The 23,792-nt window shown below is 34.5% G+C and overlaps 1 protein-coding gene across 1 annotated transcript in view; it reads left to right on the top strand.

Moving 5' to 3' along the window:
• The window catches only part of LOC149777549 (glycolipid transfer protein-like), a 45,487-nt gene that overhangs the window by 3,482 nt on the left and 18,213 nt on the right, over window positions 1–23,792 (top strand). The window contains exons 3-5 of the mRNA XM_089942149.1: window positions 6,903–7,033; window positions 17,344–17,494; window positions 22,300–22,377. Coding sequence (XP_089798275.1) covers window positions 6,903–7,033; window positions 17,344–17,494; window positions 22,300–22,377 — 360 coding nt within the window. The remainder of the gene's footprint in view (window positions 1–6,902; window positions 7,034–17,343; window positions 17,495–22,299; window positions 22,378–23,792) is intronic.

Raw genomic sequence — 23,792 nt, 5'->3', positions numbered from 1 at the left:
GATGGGACCATAATTTGTGCTGTTAAGTGAAATGCACAAAATTGGATGGATTCTTGTTATAGAAATGCACCTTTCCAAGGCAGAAATTGACTTCATCTGCTCATGCTAATATTTTATGAATGTGTTTACAATGGCCATTGCTTTGATTCTACAGAACATCTTCTAAGTCAAGTCTTTATTAGGGAATGGCGTAAACATATGCTGACTATTGATAACCGAAACTTACTAGCCCATTGGACTATTAACATTATGAAAGTTACTAGTCCGACAGGAAATCTGCTAGCCTTGGGCTAGGGGACTACCACTAATTTCAAGCCCTGGTACAACACTATCTGGTAAATCATGCTGTAGAAATAATATATCCCCTGCAAACACACACATTAAAAACTGGAGATAAATTATTGAATATTAGATGGATTCAATGAAGATATATGGGTAGGGCTGAAAAATAATCAATTTTGATATCTTGCATTGAGGTTTAGATGAGAATTTTAAAACATTTCAGTGACTCGTGCAAATAATGGATATGTTGGTCTTGATAACTTTTAATTTATACACAGAGAAAGTTATTAATGTTCAGTTTCCTATTTTCTAGTTAGCAATCATTATCCTGTATGCATTGTTGACACTAATCACATGAAAATAATTAAAGAGATACTCTAAATGAAGCCAGATACACCAATCCCTCGATAACTCATGCCCTGATAACTTGCGTACCCGCTTACAACGTGGTATCAGGCGTGGATCCCATTTTTTTAAACCAAAAATACCCCAAATATTTATCCCTATTTGTTGAACTTGAAGAAAATCGCGATCAAAATTGGTAACTGAAACTTTGATGTATCGCTCGTTTTATCGTTGAAAATCATAGATAGGACCTGGAAATTTTAATCAATACTATGAAATATCAAATTTAAAAATAGCTTATACAACTTTTTACATTTTCTTTCAAAACGACATTCCTAGTACCCCACAATTAATGATATGTAAGGAAATTTCGATCAATGAAAATGTCACTTACGCCGAGTGGAGGCAGTACTTTAATAAATAAATACAAATTAAATAATTTTTGTATCAGTTGAAATTTGTGTTCTAGTTCCATCTATTAGTTCCTTTTAAGTGTAATCGTCATAAATGCAATGTGTACTCTTGTAATTAAACGTAAAATGCATCAATCTACCGTAACAGCTATGTCCGTGAGCGTTTCTCTAGAACCTAATTAAGTGCCGACCGTGTTTTGATAACTGAATTGCGGAAGTATTTGTTGTATTGTTGCACTGAATTAAATGCTGGCCTCCTTTGTATTATCACTTAAATTATGTCTTTTGAATTAAAAAAAAGGAGTTGGAATAAAAGAAAAGTTAAAAGGCACAAAAATTGGACTAACTTAAAATCAAGCAGCCTCGTCATATGTCGGGTGAACTCACTTCATATGATCAATCGAACACTGTAATAAACGTTATTGTGTATGTAACAGAAACTACCTTAAATTAATCGACTCTTTCATAACTGTGATCAAAGATAACAAGGCAGCCAAGCGAAATGAATACTGTGTAAAATATCGAGCTTGATTTCACCGATACGGACCATTGTGGGCAAGCGAGGTTCAGAGAATTCTTGAACTGGCATTTAGAGATATCCTCAGGGATGATAAGAAATTTCATTATTACTTCCATTGAAATCATGACATTAACATTGTACTAACTGAACAATAAAAAATTGACGTTCAACGTAGAATGTGTCACGAAAAAATTTCGCGTGTTCTTGAAAAAAAGGAATGTTGTTTGGTGGTGTATCAACAGTTAGTCTAGTTCCCAAATTATGGACTACTGATTTGGCAAGATACTATTAAACACCACTACGGGAACCAGACTCATCAAGAAAACAAAAAGGAGTGATGTAATACACAGATTTATCGCATACATGTGAAGGTTGTTCAAACCAGTTGGAATGATCTTTCATATGTTGGATATTTTGAACAAAAAATGTTATTTTAACAGAATAACGAACAACTTCATTAGAAAAAGCGCATTATTAAAAATTATTATCGACGTGATTGTAAAATGAGGATTTAGTCATTCAGTCATTAAACAGCCCAGTTCCCTAACGCCGCCCCCCTCCCCATACGATTTTCTCTATGTCAAAGCAATTTTTTCCCAATATTTGCAGGTCCCTCGGTAACTTGTACCTCGTTTATAGTGCGGTCTATGTGGACCCCATTGTGCGCGAGTTATATATATATATATATAGTCTGACTTCATCAATGTAAGGAAGTATGGAAATATTTTAAGGTAATAAATCCTCGTTGTCCAAAGAAATGTACTACTCATAAGCTTATTGTTGATATGGTTGTTTAGTATGTTGTCGGACAATTTAATGAGTACTTTATGAACATGACAAACTTTAATGTTAAAAATTCAATAGCAGATAGTGAAGAAAGTTCAAAGCTGCAGGATTCTTTAATTCTGTTATACCAAACAATGTACAGTTATCTATTTCATATATGTGGAGACACATAGTATGTACAGCACTAGGATAGCAAAATGTTAAATTGGATGTGTAGATCATATAGGATCATTTACCTTGAAGATAAGTTCAGACATTGTGGCTCAATTACCAGGGGGAAGAGATATACTCAATATATGCTGTAAATAGCAGTATAAATCGGAGCTAGGGTTTCAAGGTTTGTCTGAAATGGGGTTAAGATTTGCAACCAATATTTGGGGTGATGGTGGTTTTTGATTATCCAAATGTGTCACCACACATACTATGTAGGCTTTATCATAGTTAACAGCTCAGTAAACCAGCCAACTTTACATAATGTATTTTGGGGCCATGGAGTAGTTTCATTTTATGAATGGTGTATAAAAGCTTGATTATTTTCCTGGTAACAAAATATCTAAATTTGTCATGGTTAATGTTGAAAACAGAAATGAAGTTGGATAGACATTGGTCATTTATTATGTATATTATATCTTATACATTGGTGCATGACTGTAGATTGCATATGTGCCATAAAGAGGTGTTTATAAATTTTAAAAATTAATCCTAATAATGAACCTTTGTACATGATTGAGATGATTTCTCACAGGATGATTCATTATGGTCTGCTCTGTTGCAACATGATGTATTGTAACATAAGTTATGTAGAAGTATTGCAGCATAGATCAGATAGGAAAATATTGCAACATAGATCAGATAGGAAAATATTGCAGCATAGATCAGATAGGAAAATATTGCAGCATAGATCAGATAGGAAAATATTGCAGCATAGATCAGATAGGAAAATACTGCAGCATAGATCAGATAGGAAAATATTGCAGCTTAGATCAGATAGGAAAATATTGCAGCATAGATCAGATAGGAAAATATTGCAGCATAGATCAGAGAGGAAAATATTGCAACATAGATCAGATAGGAAAATATTGCAGCATAGATCAGATAGGAAAATATTGCAACATAGAGCTATATTTTGTATATAAGGATGAATACAAGCATACAAGTGATTCATTCCTATTTCCTATGTTCATGTTTTAAAATCAGTCTACTGATGTGTTTAGATATAATTTGATATGGACCATTATTTGATTTATAAATTCAGATGAGAATCATTTTTTTTATTTGAACAAAATTTGTAAACAGAATGCCTTGAAGATAACCACAGGGGACTTGGAATCATTTTTGTTCATAGTTCAATAACAATAAAATTAACACAAACAGGCAATTCACTGACTTTCTTCCAAATGATAAAATGCATTTGACACATCAAGAAATGGGTGAAATTGTTGTAAAATCTCATCTGCCAAGCTACAATCATATTATATCTGAATTTATACATGATCTCCTCGCCAAAATGACAATTAAATATTTACACATTAGTTTTCATGCTTTGAATAAAATTTTAACCAACAAATATAAAAAATTTCAGGAACCATGACATGATCATGTTATATTCAGATTCATACATGATCTTTTCCCCAAAATGATAGTAAACTTTTCTTAAACTATTTCTTGGACTTTAAGGAATATTTTGTGTGTACAAAAATATACCACATTTTGGGAGCCACACCACAATTGTGTTATATCCAAATACATGTTATAACAGTGTGCTGTAGCTAGGTCCCACTTAGTCCGATAAATCATCCCCCCAAATCTGTGTTGATACTGATGGATGATATGTGGGGCTAATGTGACCTGTTCAATAAAAAGAGCAATTATGCTGCATGCAGATCATTCCGGAACAAACCTGCATACACTTTAGACTCATACCAGTAATTGGTAACAGTCATATCAAGTGCAAAATTCAAAATGGCCACACGACAGATGGTTGTGCTATTCCAGGTGGATTTACAAGTCACCAGACATATGATTTGCTCCTGAAATATAACGTATGTGTCACCAAAAGAACCCTTTAACCAACAGTAGCTGCACAGCCACGAGAAATACTGGTAAGGGTATAAAATGTACACGATGTGTGCAGCCAAATTTGGATGCAGATAATTGCAGCTTTTAATGAATAGGTGATATCAGCCCCTTTCCCAAAAATCAGTATCATCACAGGTGAATGGCTGATTTATTGGCCTAGTTCCTGCTGTATGGTGTACTCTTGGAGCTCTCAGTAACTTGGATCCTGTGGATGGAACTCTCAGCCAGACCACAGCTTTTGCATATTAAAAAAGAATAATATTGTAACAGTTAAGATTTGAACCTAGAAGTAACTCATAAAGTTATTACCTTAGCATTCAATGGCAATAAGTGACCTCCGTATGGTTCTTTTTACCTGGCCTGTCACATATATAATGTTTACACTTTAAATTTAAAGTACATATTATCCAGGTCTAAAATTTGCACAATCTCATTGGAATATATGAAATCATGCATGCATTGCATTGGAAATCCCTATATTTGTTACTTTGTTGCATTTCTTTGTAGATTTCACGCATTCAGGAATGAAATGCACCCCCCCCCCTTTTTTTTATGGCTAGCTTCACAAAGTACATCTCCATCAACCAGGAGTTCAGAAATTTATTTTTGGCATGCTTTACATACTTTGCTTGTAGTGAATTGATTCCTAAATCCCAGGAATGATCACTGAATGCTGTAGATTTTTTCTTGACAAGCAAATTATAATCTCCATTCCCACCAATGAAACTTACACAAGTCAACTTGACCTGGCATTTCTGTACCACATATATAAGCATTGATTACCATCATTAAATTAAAAGAAGGAATGAAGAAACATATCACAGAGCATATGTGCCCCCAAAAAACGAATTCAGAATAAATGTTATTTAGTAAAGAGTTGTATTTGCATATATGAGTTAACAATAAGAAAAAAGGTGGGATATAAAATGTGGGAAATAGTTATCACATGTATGGTAGCTTGAGACCTTATTTGAACTGTTGACATAAATCCGCACACATTTTAGGCATTGTTAGTTATAACAAAAATAGGGCATGGTTTACTTGTCAGTCAAATGCCAGTGCTTTCACTAACTGTAGAACACGGGTGCTCGACACGAGCTTGATGTTAAGAAAAAAAAACAAAACAATAATCTAAAGAAAAAAAATCATACAGAGTGACAAAAATTAGATTACCCTGATGACCTGTTCTGACATAGGACCCTCTCTATCTTATATATTATGACAGAGAGGGTCCAATGTCAGAATGGGTCATTGGGGTAATCTAAGGTATGTTTGTCACTCTGTATGATTTTTTTCCTTTAGATTATTTTTTTCCTCTTAACATCAAGCTTGCGTCGAGCACCTGTGCTGTAGAACAAGGGGTTTCTTGAAATAATCGGTATCGGCAATTTTAATAATCAGTTATACGTGGTATCAGCATGATCAGCAAAAAGTGACGTCTGTACAGCTTTAAATACATTAATCAAAAAGGTTTTTTTTGGTAAGTTAAACTCCTTGTTAAATACAAATGACAGTGGATTGGTGGTAAGTTACATCCTTGTCATATACATCAAGACAAAGAATTGCTGGTAAGTTAAATCCCTGTCAGATAATTCAAGACAAAGAATTGCTGGTAAGTTAACTCCCTGTCAGATACATCAAGACAAAGAATTGCTGGTAAGTTAACTCCCTGTCAGATACATCAAGACAAAGAATTGCTGGTAAGTTAACTCCCTGTCAGATACATCAAGACAAAGAATTGCTGGTAAGCTTAATCCCTGTCAGATACATCAAGACAAAGAATTGCTGGTAAGCTTAATCCCTGTCAGATACATCAAGACCAAGAATTGCTGGTAAGTTAAATCCCTGTCAGATACGTCAAGACAAAGAATTGCAGGCAAGTTAAACTTTTAAGGATCACATTGGTGTTCTTTAATGAGATTATGCACTGCCGATTTATGACAGGTCATAGATTGATAATGATTTCCCAAGGTCTTGTATTGCTGACTTTCATAGGATAGTTATTGTAATTAGTACAATCATATTAGCAGTTTTCTTTTAAGAGACAGAACCAAGTAATTTATGTCCAGTGTTTTCCAGTATTCATGGTGTTACAGTATACCTTGGTAAAAAGTGACATCATGTTCACTGTGCCATATTGTAATGATCACATCATTTCAAGCTATACAAGTGTTGATATTTCAGTCACAAAAGATTTTCAGAGACCTGTTATTCTTTTCACTGACTTTATCATTTTTTCTTGGCATGACAGTTATTGTACTTGTAAAGGAATTTTTTTATTCATTATTTAATAAGAGTCATCAGTTGGAGCACTGTCAGTTTTTGTCGGTTATCTCCCAGCATTCAAAGGTATGAGATACCTAGGGAAAAGGTCATGTCACATTGATGATGCCATTTTTATCATTTTGAGCCACACAGTAAATGATGATTTTACAAAACTTGTTTGCCTGAATCAGTTTCTTGATAACCTTTTTCAGAAAATCCAGAAACATTACGATCAGAATCCAGCAGAGTATGTGACAGTGAACTCAATTTTAGAGGCAGAGAGGGAAGCCAAGGTTGCCAAAGATGACAGCTCAGCAACCACTGGAGTTCTTTGGCTCAAGAGGTAACTTACACAACTACAGGTCCATCATACTGTGGCACCTGACCCATAAAGGTGTCTTTGAAGATAAACTGTCATTTAATACAGGTTTTAGAGCTTTTAAAGTATCAAACATATAATCAGATTTTGTGGCCTTTAGTACAGGCTCTGCTGTCATTGGTATTTTACTGTAAAAAGTTTTTACAGTGCTTTTATCCCAGTTGCCAATGGCATAGATCCAGATCTTTTTTGCATAATGCGCTAGACTAATGGGATCAACACTCTTTTTCTCTGTTTGATTTAAGTCAACATCATTTACATTGATCAGTTAGTACGGCCTATGCCTTTTCTATTGCATGCTACAAAATGACCTTTGATGTAATTTGTGACCATTTTGCACTGCTCTCAAACCCATGGTTGTTGTTACATCATAATAAGGGGCCCCGAGTGGTCTAAAGCGCTCTCTGTTATGGATCATTGCCATCTCACCTCTGTCTGCATGGGTTTGAGTCTCAGATTCAGCCAATGAAGATATGCGAGAAAGCTTGCCAGTAGCTTCTTGTGGGTCAGTGGTTCTTTCTGGGGTTTTCCCGGGTTCTTCCTCCACCATTAATACTGGCCACCGTGTATAGCCTATTGTGTGCAGAAAAATGGCATTAAACCCTGCAACAACAACAACAACAACAACATCATAATAAATGTATTGATATTGCATTTATGATGACCTGTTGTCACCAATTGAAATATAAACAATGGTTTAAGGCCATGGAAACTCTGTTATCTCCAAAAAAAATTACATTCCAAAGTTGCAGTAATTACATTGATTAAAACTGTTTGCATTTTGTTGATGGCTGAAATGCCATCAAATGTTATTTAAATGCATATATCACATTATGATGATCTACCCTTTGAAACAGATCAATACTATAAATAACTCTCCCTTATGTGAAATGTAACAGCTTATCTGATACGCTGTTGAACCACACGAGGAATTCCAAAACTCACCAAAGCATTAAATTTCTAATGGTGTCAGTCTGATATCTGAGTACTGTAGGACTAAAGATCTGATTTTAAGATTGTGGCAGATTGTTTTAAAATGAGTCTTGTAAATAAGTGCTCACTTAATGTACAGTTGGATATGAGTGTGTGTGTGTGTGTGTAGAGACAGACAATTGCTGGTAATTTGGGATAATATCAAATACTGGTATATCATGGTTTGAATCTGGTGGTTCGGCTATCTCAGTATTTGCTCATTGTATTGATATAACACAATATTGTCATAGGATTCGAAACAGCTGTTGTTGTTGTTGTTGTTGTTGTAGGGTTTAACGCCATTTTTCAGCACGCGATAGGCTATACATGGCGGCCAGTATTAATGGTGGAGGAGGAACCCAGGAAAACCCCGGAAAGAACCACCGACCCACGAGAAGCTACTGGCAAGCTTTCTCACATGTCCACATTAGCCGAATCTGAGACTCGAACCAACGCAGACAGAGGTGAGATGGCAGTGATCGTAACGAAGAGCGCTTTAGACCACTCGGCAAAAAAAGCTGTTGTGAAACTCTGTAATTTCATAAAGTTAATGTTGGCATCCTTTTCCCACTTGACACACTCCCAGATTGACATGAACCTAATCTGAATAATAATGATAATAATAATGACTTTATTTAAAGAGGGCAAGACAATTAGTTTCATGGAACTAATCTTCCTTGTAGCCCTCTATTATTTGCATATGTACATTCAGAGTACATGTACACACACACAATCACACACAGCATTGATCCAGAAAATTTAAATGAGCATGTTCCAATTAGGTACATTGTGTATATACAGTACAACTAGGTACATTGTGTATATACAGTACAACTAGGTACATTGTGTATATACAGTACAACTACAGTGTATCCCCCAGGGGTGTAAAACTGAGGGTAAAAGAAAAACCTTGGTGTCAGAACTGGGGGTCAAATGAAAAATGTGGGGGTCAAAAATATACTGACAAATTTTCATCCGACTCGTGCTTTTCCAGCTTGAAATATGATACTGCAACTTGCACAACGTACTCTCTCTCTCTCTAAACATACAAATAAACCAACATGCACAATTAACAAACAAATGCATTGTCCATTCAAAGAATACTTTTATTAGTTCATTTTTCTTTTAAAATTGTACTTTTAACAGTCTCCTTACAATCTTTTTGAAGCAGTATTATAGAGCAACATATTACATACAAGCCAACACAAAAAGCCCAATAAATCTTTTTAACCGAATGGCAGTCAATTTACTGCCTGTCATAAAATGTGTACTATCATTGGTTTCATTGTACTTCGTCCTAGAACAAATTTATAAAAAAATCAAGGAGGCTAATGATTTATCTTGTTTCTAATAAGGTACACTTGAACTTTAAGGTCTTTCTTTTATTGCAGCAAAGTTAAAAACCAACAAAATCTGCAATGACCCCCTGACTGTGTAATCCAAATAAATGCATTTGTCTTGGGAAGTTTACTGATTTCTTTGTTTTGAAAGAATGTCTTGGGTTATAATGTGTTCCCCAGATATCTAGTGGCGAACAAGGGCAGATTTGTTAAAATTCTTAAACCCTGTCACAAAAGGATTATTCACTTTTTCAGTCTTCGCAATCACGCTGTCAGAAGTCACACCGGTAATCCTAATGGATATGCCGTATTCCAGTCAAGGGAATTATTTTCTCCATTTTTCATTAAAGTTAGAGCCACAGTTACTCTTTTGTGTTCTGCTTCTTTCACTTTCTTCGCTAATGATTTTTAGTGCACGACGCTTTAATCTGGAGATCACTTTCTAGTTCTAGCACAACAAGCATTGAGGTTAAACATCAAGATGACATATTGCTGAGCTCAATGGAAATCGCATGAGAGCTCACGAGATTAGTGGAAGCTACTCCGTCATAACATTGCCTATGCTAGTCTGGTTCCTTATTTCTTATGTTCCCTGCGTTCCACTCCGCTATACGAATAGAGGAGCCCAACACAGGGAGTAAACAAAGCTGGGAACCAGTCAGTGCCAATGCTCAAAGTATACACGATGTCACCCTGATCGCACTATGCGAATCCCTTGCGTCAAAAAAATGCACGACAACAAAATGTGTGCGTCGATTTTCTCCAGCATGCGTCCCTGACGCACAAATGTGCGTAAAGGGAAACACTGCAACTAGGTACATTGTTTATATACAGTACAACTAGGTACATTGTTTATATACAGTACAACTAGGTACATTGTTTATATACAGTACAACTAGGTACATTGTGTACAACTAGGTACATTGTTTATATACAGTACAACTAGGTACATTGTGTACAACTAGGTACATTGTTTATATACAGTACAACTAGGTACATTGTGTATATACAGTACAACTAGGTACATTGTTTATATACAGTACAACTACACAAGGTGTAATAATAATAATGTGACTATACTCAAGTGTAATAATAATGTGACTATACACAATGTGTAATAATAATAATGTGACTATACACAAGGTGTAATAATAATAATGTGACTATACACAAGGTGTAATAATAGTAATGTGACTGTACACAAAGTATAATAATAATAATGTGACTATACTCAAGGTGTAATAATAATAATGTGACTATACACAAGATGTAATAATAATAATATGACTATACACAATGTGTAATAATAATAATGTGACTTTACACAAGGTTAATTTATAATAATGTGACTATTTGCAAGGTGTAATAATAATAATGTGATTTTACACAAGGTGTATCAGTAATAATGCGACTGTACACAAGGTGTAATAATAATAATGTGACTATACACAAGGTATAATAATAATAATGTGACTATACACAAGGTGTAATAATAATAATGTGACTATATGCAAGATGTAATAATAATAATGTGAATATACACAAGGTGTAATTATAATAATTTAGCAAGGTATAATAATATTAATGTGACTATACACAAGGTGTAAAAATAATAATGTGACTATATGCAAGGTGTAATAATAATAATGTGACTATATGCAAGGTGTATTAATAATAATGTGACTATACACAAGGTGTAAAAATAATAATGTGACTATATGCAAGGTGTAATAATAATAATGTGACTATATGCAAGGTGTATTAATAATAATGTGACTATACACAAGGTGTAATAATGATATGGCTGAAAATTATCTCATTCATGTTTAACATGAACAGCATGTGGACTATTGAATCTGTTTTTAAGGTGGACCGAGATCTAGTTTAGAAAAAGTAAAAGGAAGAACAGACCAAATTTCACTTGATACCACTGAGATATGTTTTGGAGTGGATTTCTTCTAAGCATGTTAAACATATAGTCATTGTATTTGCATTTTTATGATTATCCTTAGTGACTTGTGAAAACTACATGTACTTCATCAGACATTTGGAAAGGTGAAGAAAACCTAAAGTTGACATTTTAATTACTGAAGAAGGTAAAAAAGAATGTACATTTAAGCCCAATTATTCATAGACAGTTTACCATTCTTATAATTTTATTGTGTTGAAGTCATTTTAGGTATTGAAAGTAATGTGTTAGTAAAAGCACATGTGTATGTAAACAGGTAAATACTTACCAGTAGAGCAAGTCTTCAATGCCATATTCCACCTGTCTTTTATTTCAAGCATCTCACTCTTCCCTCTGATGACACATATATATTCTGTACTTTCCTGTGTGCCCAGTCGCTGAGTGGTCTAAGGCACTCACCTTTTCAAACCACTCACATCCCACCTTTGTCCAGTAAGTTTCAGTAATGGAAATGCTTATTGCATGGGTATGGACTGATGTCCTTGGAAAAGGGGACAGAGCAAACAAATATTTTTTAAAGTCCATAGAAGTTATTACATAATTTGCATCAGCTTTTAAGGACTGCATAGGCAAAGTAAAATATATATTTTTTGTGCCAAAACTTGCAGTTATTGGCTCATTACAATGGTCCAGCTAGGTAGAAAAAGAAGTGCGCTTCTCTGCACTTAGCATACCCCTCCAACCCCCACCCACTCTATCTTCCAAGATTCCTCCCAGCTGCCTCTCTCATGATCACTAAAACACCTTCTTAAATCTTTTTTTCTTCTTCTATTTCTTCCACTTAATTTTTTATGTTTATTTAATGTTGAATGAACTTTTTGTTTCATTCTGTCGTGAAAAAGATTAAATGCTAATTTTATCATTGACATCAAGTCATTTTATTACCAGAAAATACCCTTTGCTGCAATTCCTGTTTGCTAAACTTGGCCCTCTTCTCCTCTCTGTAAGAAATTCCCAGCTGGAACACTGCTCCTTAAGATGGTTTTATGGAGTTTCATACAATAACAAAGTTTGTGTGAACACAAGTACAGCAAATTTTCTGTTTGTACAAAGTGAATTTATGTATCGGATGATGAATTTTATGTATGTCATTATTAATAGGGTTATAACATTTTTGAGATAGTGAAGTTCTTTTTGGGATCATGAAACATGTTTAATGTACTAGTAACCTACTATGGTTTTGATATTTTGCAAAGCAGGTAGATTTAATAGGCATATTCAGTATGCATTTGTATAGACCTACTGTTTGATAAAGCATTATGCTATGTCCTTGTCCATCCATCTGTCTGTTAAGTTTTCCTTTTCCACATAATTTAGTTCTCCATCAACAGTTGCTAAGGTTTGTGAATGGGTTGCACTTGCGATAAGGTGGAATTTGTTTGATCAGGAGAGTAGAGGCACAAACATCATGGTCTCTGTGTCTGAAAGAGAAAAAATGTTTGCACACAGGAACTTTAGTTCTACATCAATGTACCTTAACTACACTTTATGGATAGCTTGAGCTCGAAGAAGCCTATCAGTATTTCTATATATAAAGAAGTCAAAGAAACAAATGGCTTCTATACCTTAACATTAGTTCAACATCACAAACCATGTTCAAATTTTGTTGATGGCATGTGCATGTAATAAGGAACTACCCTACTGATTTTGGCATCAAATATGTCAAAGGTACTTGAAGAAAATGGATTCTGATAAGAATTTTAGGTTTTGACCTTGTAATTTCACTAGAAATTATGGATGCCTTGCATTTTGGACAAGAAGGAAGCCTGTTGATTTGAGCATCTAAGGTCAGTGTCACTTTGATTTAAAGAGGAAATATAGCTTTTGCATAATAACTAATGTTCTAGACTACATATCTTGACTAAAGTTTGTGGATAGATTTCAGTTTGGGTAATAAAGAAACCTATGTATTCTTTGGTCTAGAGGTCAGATGTCGTGGCCATTGTAAATCTGATAAGAAAATATTGGTTGTTGCTGCACCATAAATAAAGTTGAAGATCATACCTTTAAAAATGTTCCAGGTCATTAAAACCCATTGATCAGTTATCTTCAGAATTAACCATGCTGTATTAGTGCCTACATAGAGGATTGTTAAACATGGGCCAGGTGTATAATGTGCCATTCAAGGTACTCAGGTTGACGAACTACACATCATTAAAATTGTGTCATTGGACACCGATTACATGTATACAGTATGACATGCATCAAGTGTGTGAATAAATTGGCTTTGTAGTATTTGGTTTTTCTTTAAAGAATTACATTTTCTGGAAGAAGAAATTAAAATAATCAAATACTCAGTCATAATAATAATAACATTAATAATAATAATAATAATCATCATAATAATGATCATAATATTCAGTTAAAATAATGATATTAAATTTAATAATAATAATAGTATTTGATAATCATTTGAAAAGCATTTTTTCTTTTCATTGTCTCTAGATAATTCAGGACTCATAGGTGTATTGCAATCATCAGAAATTTTCCTTCAGTGATTGCTACCATGACTTATTAGGTAATCAGATTATCTAATAATTAATTTGTACCATGCTGTATGTTAATGAGGTGTAACGAGTTTGTAATTAATTATTCATCTGTATTCTCTGTCTTGATATGGGTGATAAATAATTGACAATCTACAGAATTTGTTCCATTGTAACATAACAGGAGGCACCAGAATAGCTAAAAAAGCTGTTTTTTCATTACATTTGCCTTATTGGCCCAGCTATGCCTTACTCACATAGCTGCCATCATATTATGTGTTAGCATATGAGGTTCTCTGCATGTTGTTCTGTTAATAATGCATTAGCATATGAGGTTCTCTGCATGTTGTTCTGTTAATAATGTCTTAGCAGATTAGGCTGTCTGCATGTTGTTCAGTTAATAATGTGATAGCAGATTAGGCTGTCTGCATGTTGTTCTGTTAATAATGTGTTAACATATGAGGTTCTCTGCATGTTCTGTTAATAATGTGTTAGCAGATTAGGCTGTCTGCATGTTGTTTTGTTAATAATGTATTAGCATATGAGGTTCTCTGCATGTTCTGTTAATAATGTGTTAGCAGATTAGGCTGTCTGCATGTTGTTCTGTTAATAATGTGTTAACAGATTAGGCTGTATGCATGTTGTTCTGTTAATAATGTGTTAGCAGATTAGGCTGTCTGCATGTTGCTCTGTTAATAATGTGTTGGCAGATTAGACTGCATGTTGTTCTGTTTATAATGTGTTAGCAGATTAGACTGTCTGCATGTTCTGTTAATAATGTGTTAGTAGATTAGGCTGTCTGCATTTTCTGTTAATAATGTCTTAACAGATTAGGTTGTCTGCATGTTCTGTTAATAATGTCTTAGCAGATTATGCTGTCTGCATGTTGCTTTGTTAATAATGTGTTAGCAGATTAGACTATCTGCATGTTGTTCTGTTAATAATGTGATAGTAGATTAGGCTGTCTGCATTTTCTGTTAATAATGTCTTAACAGATTAGGATGTCTGCATGTTCTGTTAAGAATGTCTTAGCAGATTAGGCTGTTTGCATGTTGCTCTGTTAATAATGTGTTAGCAGATTAGACTATCTGAATGTTGTTCTGTTAAAAATGTGTTAGTAGATTAGGCTGTCTGCATTTTCTGTTAATAATGTCTTAACAGATTAGGATGTCTGCATGTTCTATTAATAATGTGTGAGCAGATTAGGCTGTATGCTATTTGTTCTGTTAACACTGTACTAGCAGATTAGACTGTATGTTGTTTTATTAATAATGTGCTAGCAGATTAGGCTGTATGCTGTTTGTTCTGTTAACAATGTACTAGCATATTAGGCTGTCTGCTGTTTGTTCTATTAACAATGTACTAGCAGATTAGGCTGTCTGTTGTTTGTTCTGTTAACAATGTACTAGCAGATTAGGCTGTCTTTTCCCCCATTAATATTTGTGCTAGCAGATTAGGATGTCTGTCTTTTTTCATTAACAATGTGCTAGCATTTTGTTCTATTAATACTTTTCATTGCATATCATAAATGTAAAATTTCATCATAGGTTGATTTTATTGTCATAAGTATTTGATGGTTCGTGCTGTATTGGTCTGAATTTGTGATTGTGACCAGTCCATGTCAAGGCATGTTGAAATATGCACATCACAATGAGGAACATACAGAGTGGGTGAAGGAATACATTCTCCTATCTATATCAAATATGGATCATTCCATATCAGGAATGTCATATCATAATGACAGACAGACATACAGACTGAATGAATGAATACTGTCTGCATCAAAATATGGATAATGTTCTTGTCAGGGAATGTCATAATCATATCATAATATCTGACATAAAGAGTGATTGAAGGAATACTGTCTGTATCAAATATTGGATCATGTTCATGTTGGGAAATGTCATATTCATATCATAATGACACACAGAATTAATGAAGGAATACTGTCTATATCAAATATGGGTCATTCCATATCAGGGAGTGTCATATCGTATCATAATGATGGACATACAGAGTGAATGAAGGATTACTGTTTATATCAAATATTGGAACATGTTTATGTCAGAGAATGTCATAATTATATAATGACAGACATAATTTGAATGAAGGAATACTGTCTACATGAAATATGGATCATGTTCATGTCAGGGAATGTCATAATCATATAATGACATTGTTTGAATGAAGGAATACTGTCTATATCAAATATGGGTCATTCCATAACAGGGAGTGTCATATCATATCATAATGATGGACATACAGAGTGAATGAAGGATTACTGCCTATATCAAGTATTGGATTATGTTCATGTTAGGGAATGTCATAATCATATCATAATGACAGACATACTGTTTGAATGAAGGAATACTGTCTACATGAAATATGGATCTTGTTCATGTCAGGGAATGTCATATGCATACCATAATGACAGACATCCAGCTTGAATGAAGGAATGCTGTGTCAAATATAGATCATTCCTTATCAGAGGGCAATTTCTAATCACACATGTAGTGTTGCATGAATACATACACAGTTAATAAAGGAAATGATCATTCAGTACAGTAAAAGCAATACTTACTTATGATTGTTGTTGTTGTTTTGGGGTTTAATGCCATTTTTCAGCACAAGGTAGGCTATACATGGCAGCCAGTATTAATGGTGGAAGAGGGCAATATAATTGGATATGGACTCTCTTCTGTCCAGGGCCATGACCATTGGGTTTGTATGTCCCAAGCCAGAACATGGTTCATATCCACTGATTTTGCCCTTTGAATAAATAAGTATACTTGGAAATTTATCAGTGAAGACCTATGCTAATTATGCTTCATGCAACTTTAGCATTACTATCATTCATCTAATTGATATAAAATGTTTAAATCCACAATTTATGTTTGATATGGAAGTGATATTTTCACAACAAAATTTTGATTTATACCAAAATTACTCTGTTGATTAGTAGGTATGTTTAGCTTTCATGTGATTTTAGCAATTGGTCATTTGTCAGGAGAATGGAATGTTACTGCCAATAGGTCAGTTGTCAGGACAATGGAATATTACTGGAAATAGGTCAGTTGTCAGGACTATGAAATATTGCTGGTAATAGGTCAGTGATCAGGACTATGGCCAATCACTGGCAGTAGGTCAGCTGTTAGGCATCTTGAATATTACTGGCAGTAGGTTAGTTGTCAGGAATATGGAATAAGCCTGGCAATAGGTCAGTTATCAAGACTATGGAATATTACTAGCAATTGGTCATTTATCATGATAGTGTACTATTACTGGCAATAGGTCACTTGTCAGGATAATGGAATATTACTAGAAATATGTCATTTGTCAGGATAATGGAATGTTACTAGAAATATGTTATTTGTCAGGATAATGGAATATTACTAGAAATATGTCATTTGTCAGGATAATGGAATGTTACTGACAAAATTCTTGATGTGAGGAATTCTTAAGTACTCCAGATGATATAAACCATTGTTCCTTTATGGTTTGTTTCAGGGGCTTGGAGTTCATGTTGAGATTCTTTGAAGAGCTGATTAAAGATTTCCAATCAGGAGCAAAGAAAGAGAGTACCAAGGATTGTGTCAATGCTGCATATGAAGCAACACTGATCTTTCATCACAGCTGGATGTCGAAAAAAGTCTTTGGGGTAAATCTCCTTTTAATATATCATCACATGTCATGATTCATTATATTTTCTAACTCGAATTAGCAAATGGCAAGACACATCAGTGCTAAGATTCTTTTTCAGAATTGGGTTTGTGTCACACACTTGTGAACAAATAAAAACTCATTGCTTATGTGCATTTTTTATACCACTTTCATTGCGTTGTCGTCAAGGTCAATGTCACATGTATCAAAATTGTGTTAAACTCCTTGCAAGTCAGATACATTCAACCAAACCTTGTTATCAAATCAAAACTTGGACTGCAAGAATGTTCTTTATCCTTCTATGTTTAAGGTCACGGTCACAGTCAACATAACTTGTGTTAAACACTACCTTTAAAAACTGTTCAAGATATTGATAGTTGGCCGCAGATCAAACAAGAAGTTTGCAGTTTATCATTCTGTATGTTCATTTTTTTTAGCTCATCTCCACAAAGTTTAAGAGAGCTATTATGTACCTCCACAAAGTTTAAGAGAGCTATTATGTACCTCCACAAAGTTTAAGAGTGCTATTATGTACCTCCACAAAGTTTAAGAGTGCCATTATGTACCGCCACAAAGTTTAAGAGAGCTATTATGTACCTCCACAAAGTTTAAGAGAGCTATTATGTACCTCCACAAAGTTGAAGAGAGCTATTGTGCTACATCCGGCATCAACATCCATACATGTTAAAACAAATAGATATGTACAGCCTCGCTGCATCTCAACTAGTCTTTCTTCCTAGGTCTTAGGCAACACTTTGGAGTGGGGTTTGTAACACCAACCCCCTGGGTAAGGGGCTAAGATGAATAGCTGTGCATGTGTGTAGATTGGTTAAGTTTCTTTGTTTAGGTTAGTGGATGCATCTTGAAGAGTACTACACCCTCACAGTAGCCATTATAACCCATATTTTGCACTTTTCAGACTTTGACTAAATTTTGTAATTTATGTTTATTTCTCAAGCTCTGTTCATTGAATGATCTGACTATATGATTGTATGAATTTCTTTTAGTACAATACTTTTACAACAAGATAACTGTGACCTACATTTATCATTTTACAAGCTTTTGCATTTAACTTATGACTACATGCTATATGCATAATGTTACACCTTGAGTCATGACATTTGTTGAAGGGATGCATTTGATGAGTACTACCCCCTCATTACAAATGTAGGTCACTGTGCCCATATTTCACACTTTACTGACTTGGGTTCAGTTTGTGTTTCAAGTTTATTTTTAAGCACTGTTCATTCTGGAATCATCACACTTGATTATTTTATGCTTCTTTATTTGTACCTTACTCTTACAACAGAAGAAGGTCACTGTCACTTACATTATACATTCTTGTGGGTGATGTTATGTTTTTGTATTCAGCTCAAGACCTAATGGGATTTTTGCATCTATACTGTTTTACTTGAAATTATGAGACATTGTGAAGGGATGCATCTTCATGAGAACTATTACCCTCATCACCAATGTAGATTACTGTGATGCACATTTCATGCTTCACTGACTTTTAAATTTTGTTTTAGCTGTTCATTCTAGAATCAATCAACTAGATGAGTGTATGCATCTCTGTTAGTACACCCATACAAAGAAAGAAGGTTACTGTGCCCTGCATGTTGCATTATACAGTCTTAAGGTAACATTTTGCACAGAGATAATTATAACATAAGCTTTTTGCATACTGTGTATATACTGTCCTATTTAGAAGCATGAAACTTCTTGAGGGGATACATCTCGATTGGAATTACTCCCTAATTAGCTCATTATAGCCCATGTTTTACACATCAAGGAATTGGGTAGAACTTGTTATTTAATTTCTCAGGCAATGTTCTTGCTAGAATAATGAAATTGGTCATAATGTATGTCCCCTACAGTACCATACCATTACAAAAAAAAAAAGATTTTTATGACCTATATCCTATCTTATACTGGCTTTGGTTGATGTTTCCACCCAAGGTTGTGGTGTGTGTGTGTGTGTATATATATATATATATATATATATATATATATATATATATGCTTTCTATCTTTCCTAGGACCATGAAATTTGGTGAGGGGATCTATCATGAGAAGTACTACAGCCTTATTGCAAAAAAGAGGTCACTGACCTGTATTTAATGCTTCCATGACTTTTTTAAAATATGTCTTTAAAAAAGTTCCATTCTTGGGTGCTCTTAATGTTGTAATCAAGAAACTTGTTAATTTTTGATGTATCACTGCTAGTAGAGAACCCTTCACTTTGACTTGCATTTTATGCTGTACTAACCTGCCTGCATTTTATGCTGTACTAACCTGACCTGCATTATGTTCTGTACTAACCTGTCTGTGTTCTATGCTGTACTAACCTGCCTATGTTCTATGCTGTACTAATCTGCCTGCATTATATGCCTTACTAACATAGGGTAAGTATGTGCATTTAGCTCATGACAACGTAGATAATGTCCTTGCTATAAACTGCCTAGTCTAGATAGAAAGCCCTATCTGAAAAGTGGAAGTAGAGATAAATGTGTTTATTCAGTGGTAAACTTTCTATATTGATGACTCATCACATGATTTGAAAGGCTACTGCAACCGGTTAACTGTACATGTGAATGGGTATAGTAATAAAGTGACTGATCTGCATACATTTCATGTGCAACCTTGTCTGTTGTGGTGGATCAAAGTAATTAATTACTGATGCACACACTATGCTTCTGATAGTGGCTATACCTGCAGCTGCCTTTCTTAGCACTTAGCATTAAGGGGTTAGTGTTAGGACTGGCTGGCCTGGTGTGAGGATAATGTGATTTGGTGGGATATTTTCTTAACATAGTGTTACTATCATACTTTTACTGTAACTATTTTGCTTAATCTACTCTTTTGTCTCAGTAATATGAACAGATCTGCATGTGTGAGAGGGTGCAGCAGTATCTAATGTTAACTCAAAGTTTTGTAATTTCATTTGTCGGTTGCACCATGGAAGCATTATCTAAACTAGGATGAAACTTTGTGCTTACACATAATCATTTTACTTCTTTTCAAGTACTACTTTCAAGATATTTTTTTCTTCAAAATATATTACCCAATCATAATACCTTAGGAGTACAAGCACTGCCTCACAAATCCAGCATGCCCAAGCTAGTTTTAAGCAATAAAAGCTAAAAGCCATCTGCCAACATGGGTGGGATTTAGACAAGAGTGATATCCCCTTTGATAGAGGGATTGGTACTGATTCCTGTCTATTTATCATTGCTACGTCCACCGAAGCTAGGAAGCGCAAGTTCATGAGGAGACCTCACAAAACTGTTCTCTGTGTCTTTGACATTTGGAATTATTCTAAGGAGTCTTCTTATATAGAAATTAGACTTTTTCAGTATTTCTGTATATTTCAAACTCTTTTCTTTCCAAAGATAGAAAATTTACACTTTATTTGACTATCTCAAGATATATATGTTTGTGCGATTTTGGTTATCTTCCGTATGTTCGATGCATGTTCATTGAAATAACTTTGTACATACAGATTGGAGGTGATCACCCCAGCCCATCATGCTAGCATCCATACAGATTGGAGGTGATCACACTAAAATGCTGTGATAAAAGTCTTATTGTCTAACCTGATTAATACAATAGACAGGTATTGCTTTCCTGGATGTTTTTGGCATTGGGAATCATTGTCCACATTTTGTTAAAATTTCTTGAAAGTTATATGTATTTGTATCAGTTATTGTATTCAACAAAACATTTGGTTGATGTTATTGTTTGCTTGAAATTTACAACCAGAACTGCGACTGTTTCCAGTCATGCCTGAAATCTACACCCAGAACTGTGACTGTTTCCATTCATGCCTGAAATTTACACCCAGAACTACAACTGTTTCCAGTCATGCCTGAAATTTACACCCAGAACTACAGCTGTTTCCAGTCATGCCTGAAATTTACACCCAGAACTACAACTGTTTCCAGTCATGCCTGAAATTTACACCCAGAACCTCAACTGTTTCCAGTCAAGCCTGAAATTTACACCCAGAACTACAGCTGTTTCCAGTCATGCCTGAAATTTACACCCAGAACTGTGACTGTTTCCATTCATGCCTGAAATTTACACCCAGAACTGCGACTGTTTCCATTCATGCCTGAAATTTACACCCAGAACTGCGACTGTTTCCATTCATACCTGCAGCAGTGGCATCTGTGGCATAAACATTTAGATTCAGCATTAAAACTTTTGAAGTTACATATAATTTACATTCAGTAAAACTTGAATAAATATTGGTGTGTGACTAAATTGTTATCCAATGCTGTATTAGGGTTTCTTTTATAAAACCTTGATGTAATATTTTGATATGCCTGCTGTGTTTGGGTTTCCTTTTTAAATTGTTGATGTAATATTTCCTCAAGTCTGAAGTTATTACCCTGGTACGCTTGGGCTTCCTGTCTTGCCTACACTATAGGATGACAATGTATGATAATTTTGTTCACAGATAAGACACTGCATTACATAAGGCCCTTATCATGGAATGAATGTATCAGTTTGCTTATTTTATAGAGTGAAACTAACCTGAACCATACACTGTTGACTGTGTTTCCACTGTTGGCTGTGTTTCAGAGGTTGCCAATGTGTATAAGTATTATTAATACAAGAATGATTGGGAAAAATGGAAGTGAAAGGTAGGTCAGGGATAAGCTAGTTTCTAAATATTTTCTTTTTGATCTTTTTGTTCAGTTGATTTTTTGAGACCATATGTCTTGATAAAGAAACAACGGATGCCACTAACTGTGTTGTATTCATTATTAATTTTCATTTTCTCTGTCCTTGTTTCAGCTGATGTCAGGTCTTTCACCAAAGAGAGTGGACATGATGAAACATTTGGCCTATGATGTAGAAAATAAGGATGAACAGGTCAGATGAAATTATTGAAGATGAAATTAATAAAGCTCAACTGGTCAGATGAAATTATTAAAAATGAACAGGTCAGATGAAATCAATAAAGATCAACAGGTCAGATGAAATTAATAAAGATCAACAGGTTAGATGAAATTAATAAAGATCAACAGGTCAGATGAAATTAATAAAGATCAACAGGTCATTTGAAAATATTATAGATGGTCAGGTCAGATGAAATTAATAAAGATCAACAGGTCAGATGAAATTAATAAAGAAAAAAGTTGTATACATATTGCACAGAAAGTAAAATCTGAGTATAACAAAATTCTTGGGTCCCCAAACCTTAGTTAGATTTATCGATAATTTGTTATATTTCTACAAAAATATACTTTACTCCTCATTAAGTATGCAAATGACTTTGCACTAATCATTAATTGATGAGCATTCTGTGATTTACTGTAATGGCTTATTTTTTATTGCTGAAAATAATTAGCAAATACCTCAAAAAAATAGATGATTGGATTTTATGTGTTAAATTTTACTGATTAGATAACCAAGTGAACACATGTAAAATGCAATTAATTATTTTTGATTATTTTTTGGGGGAACTACTTGATGAATAAAAGTGTGCAGGAAATAGAAATAATGTACACGACACACAGTATTACAGTTCTTGCTGGTTTTAGACATGCAACATTATGACATGAGCTGTTTTCCAATATGGAACTTTGTGTGCCACTTGAACATCATAGATCTCTTGGAGTAAGAAAGAACCCTATTGATTTCAGGATCCAAAGGTCAAATGTCAATGCACTGAAAAATAGTCTCCCTGCAATAACTTGACTTTTCTACCATCTACAGTTACCAAGTTTTGTTTGTAGCTTGCACTTCAGGTAAGAAAGAACTCTGTTGATTTTGGGGTCAGTGGGTTAGGGTCACTTTGATTGGAGGAAGAAACATGCTTTCTGTGCAATAACTACAGTCACACTTGGTGTGAGGAAGAATCCTTTCAATTGCAGGGTCTAAAGATCAAAAGTCTATATCACTGACTGAAAGCTGTAGAATGGTTTACACACAATATAGTAAAACTTCTCTTGAAAGACCATTGCAATAAGAGACCACCAGTCCAGAAACCCACCTTGCCATGCATAGATTTATTAAATATAGTGTTATGATCCATCATTAGAGACCACCTGTCAATAGAGACTATTATGTTTTTGGCAGAAGGGGGTGGTCTCTCTAGACAAGTCCTACTGTATCAATAATTCAAACTCAATACCTGAACCAGACTGTGGAGATCTTGCACTTTGGACATGGAAGTAGTCTATCAATTTATGGTGTCTAAGGGTCAAGGATCAAAGTTACTGTGTCTAAGACAAAAATAATTCTGCACCAAAAGTTTATTTCTTCACCATGTTCCTTCACAAAAC

Source organism: Sinohyriopsis cumingii, chromosome 18, assembly GCF_028554795.1.
Source record: "Sinohyriopsis cumingii isolate HCF-2022 chromosome 18, ASM2855479v2, whole genome shotgun sequence".
Lineage (NCBI taxonomy): Eukaryota > Metazoa > Mollusca > Bivalvia > Unionida > Unionidae > Sinohyriopsis > Sinohyriopsis cumingii.
This window is presented reverse-complemented; position numbering and strand designations above follow the sequence as displayed.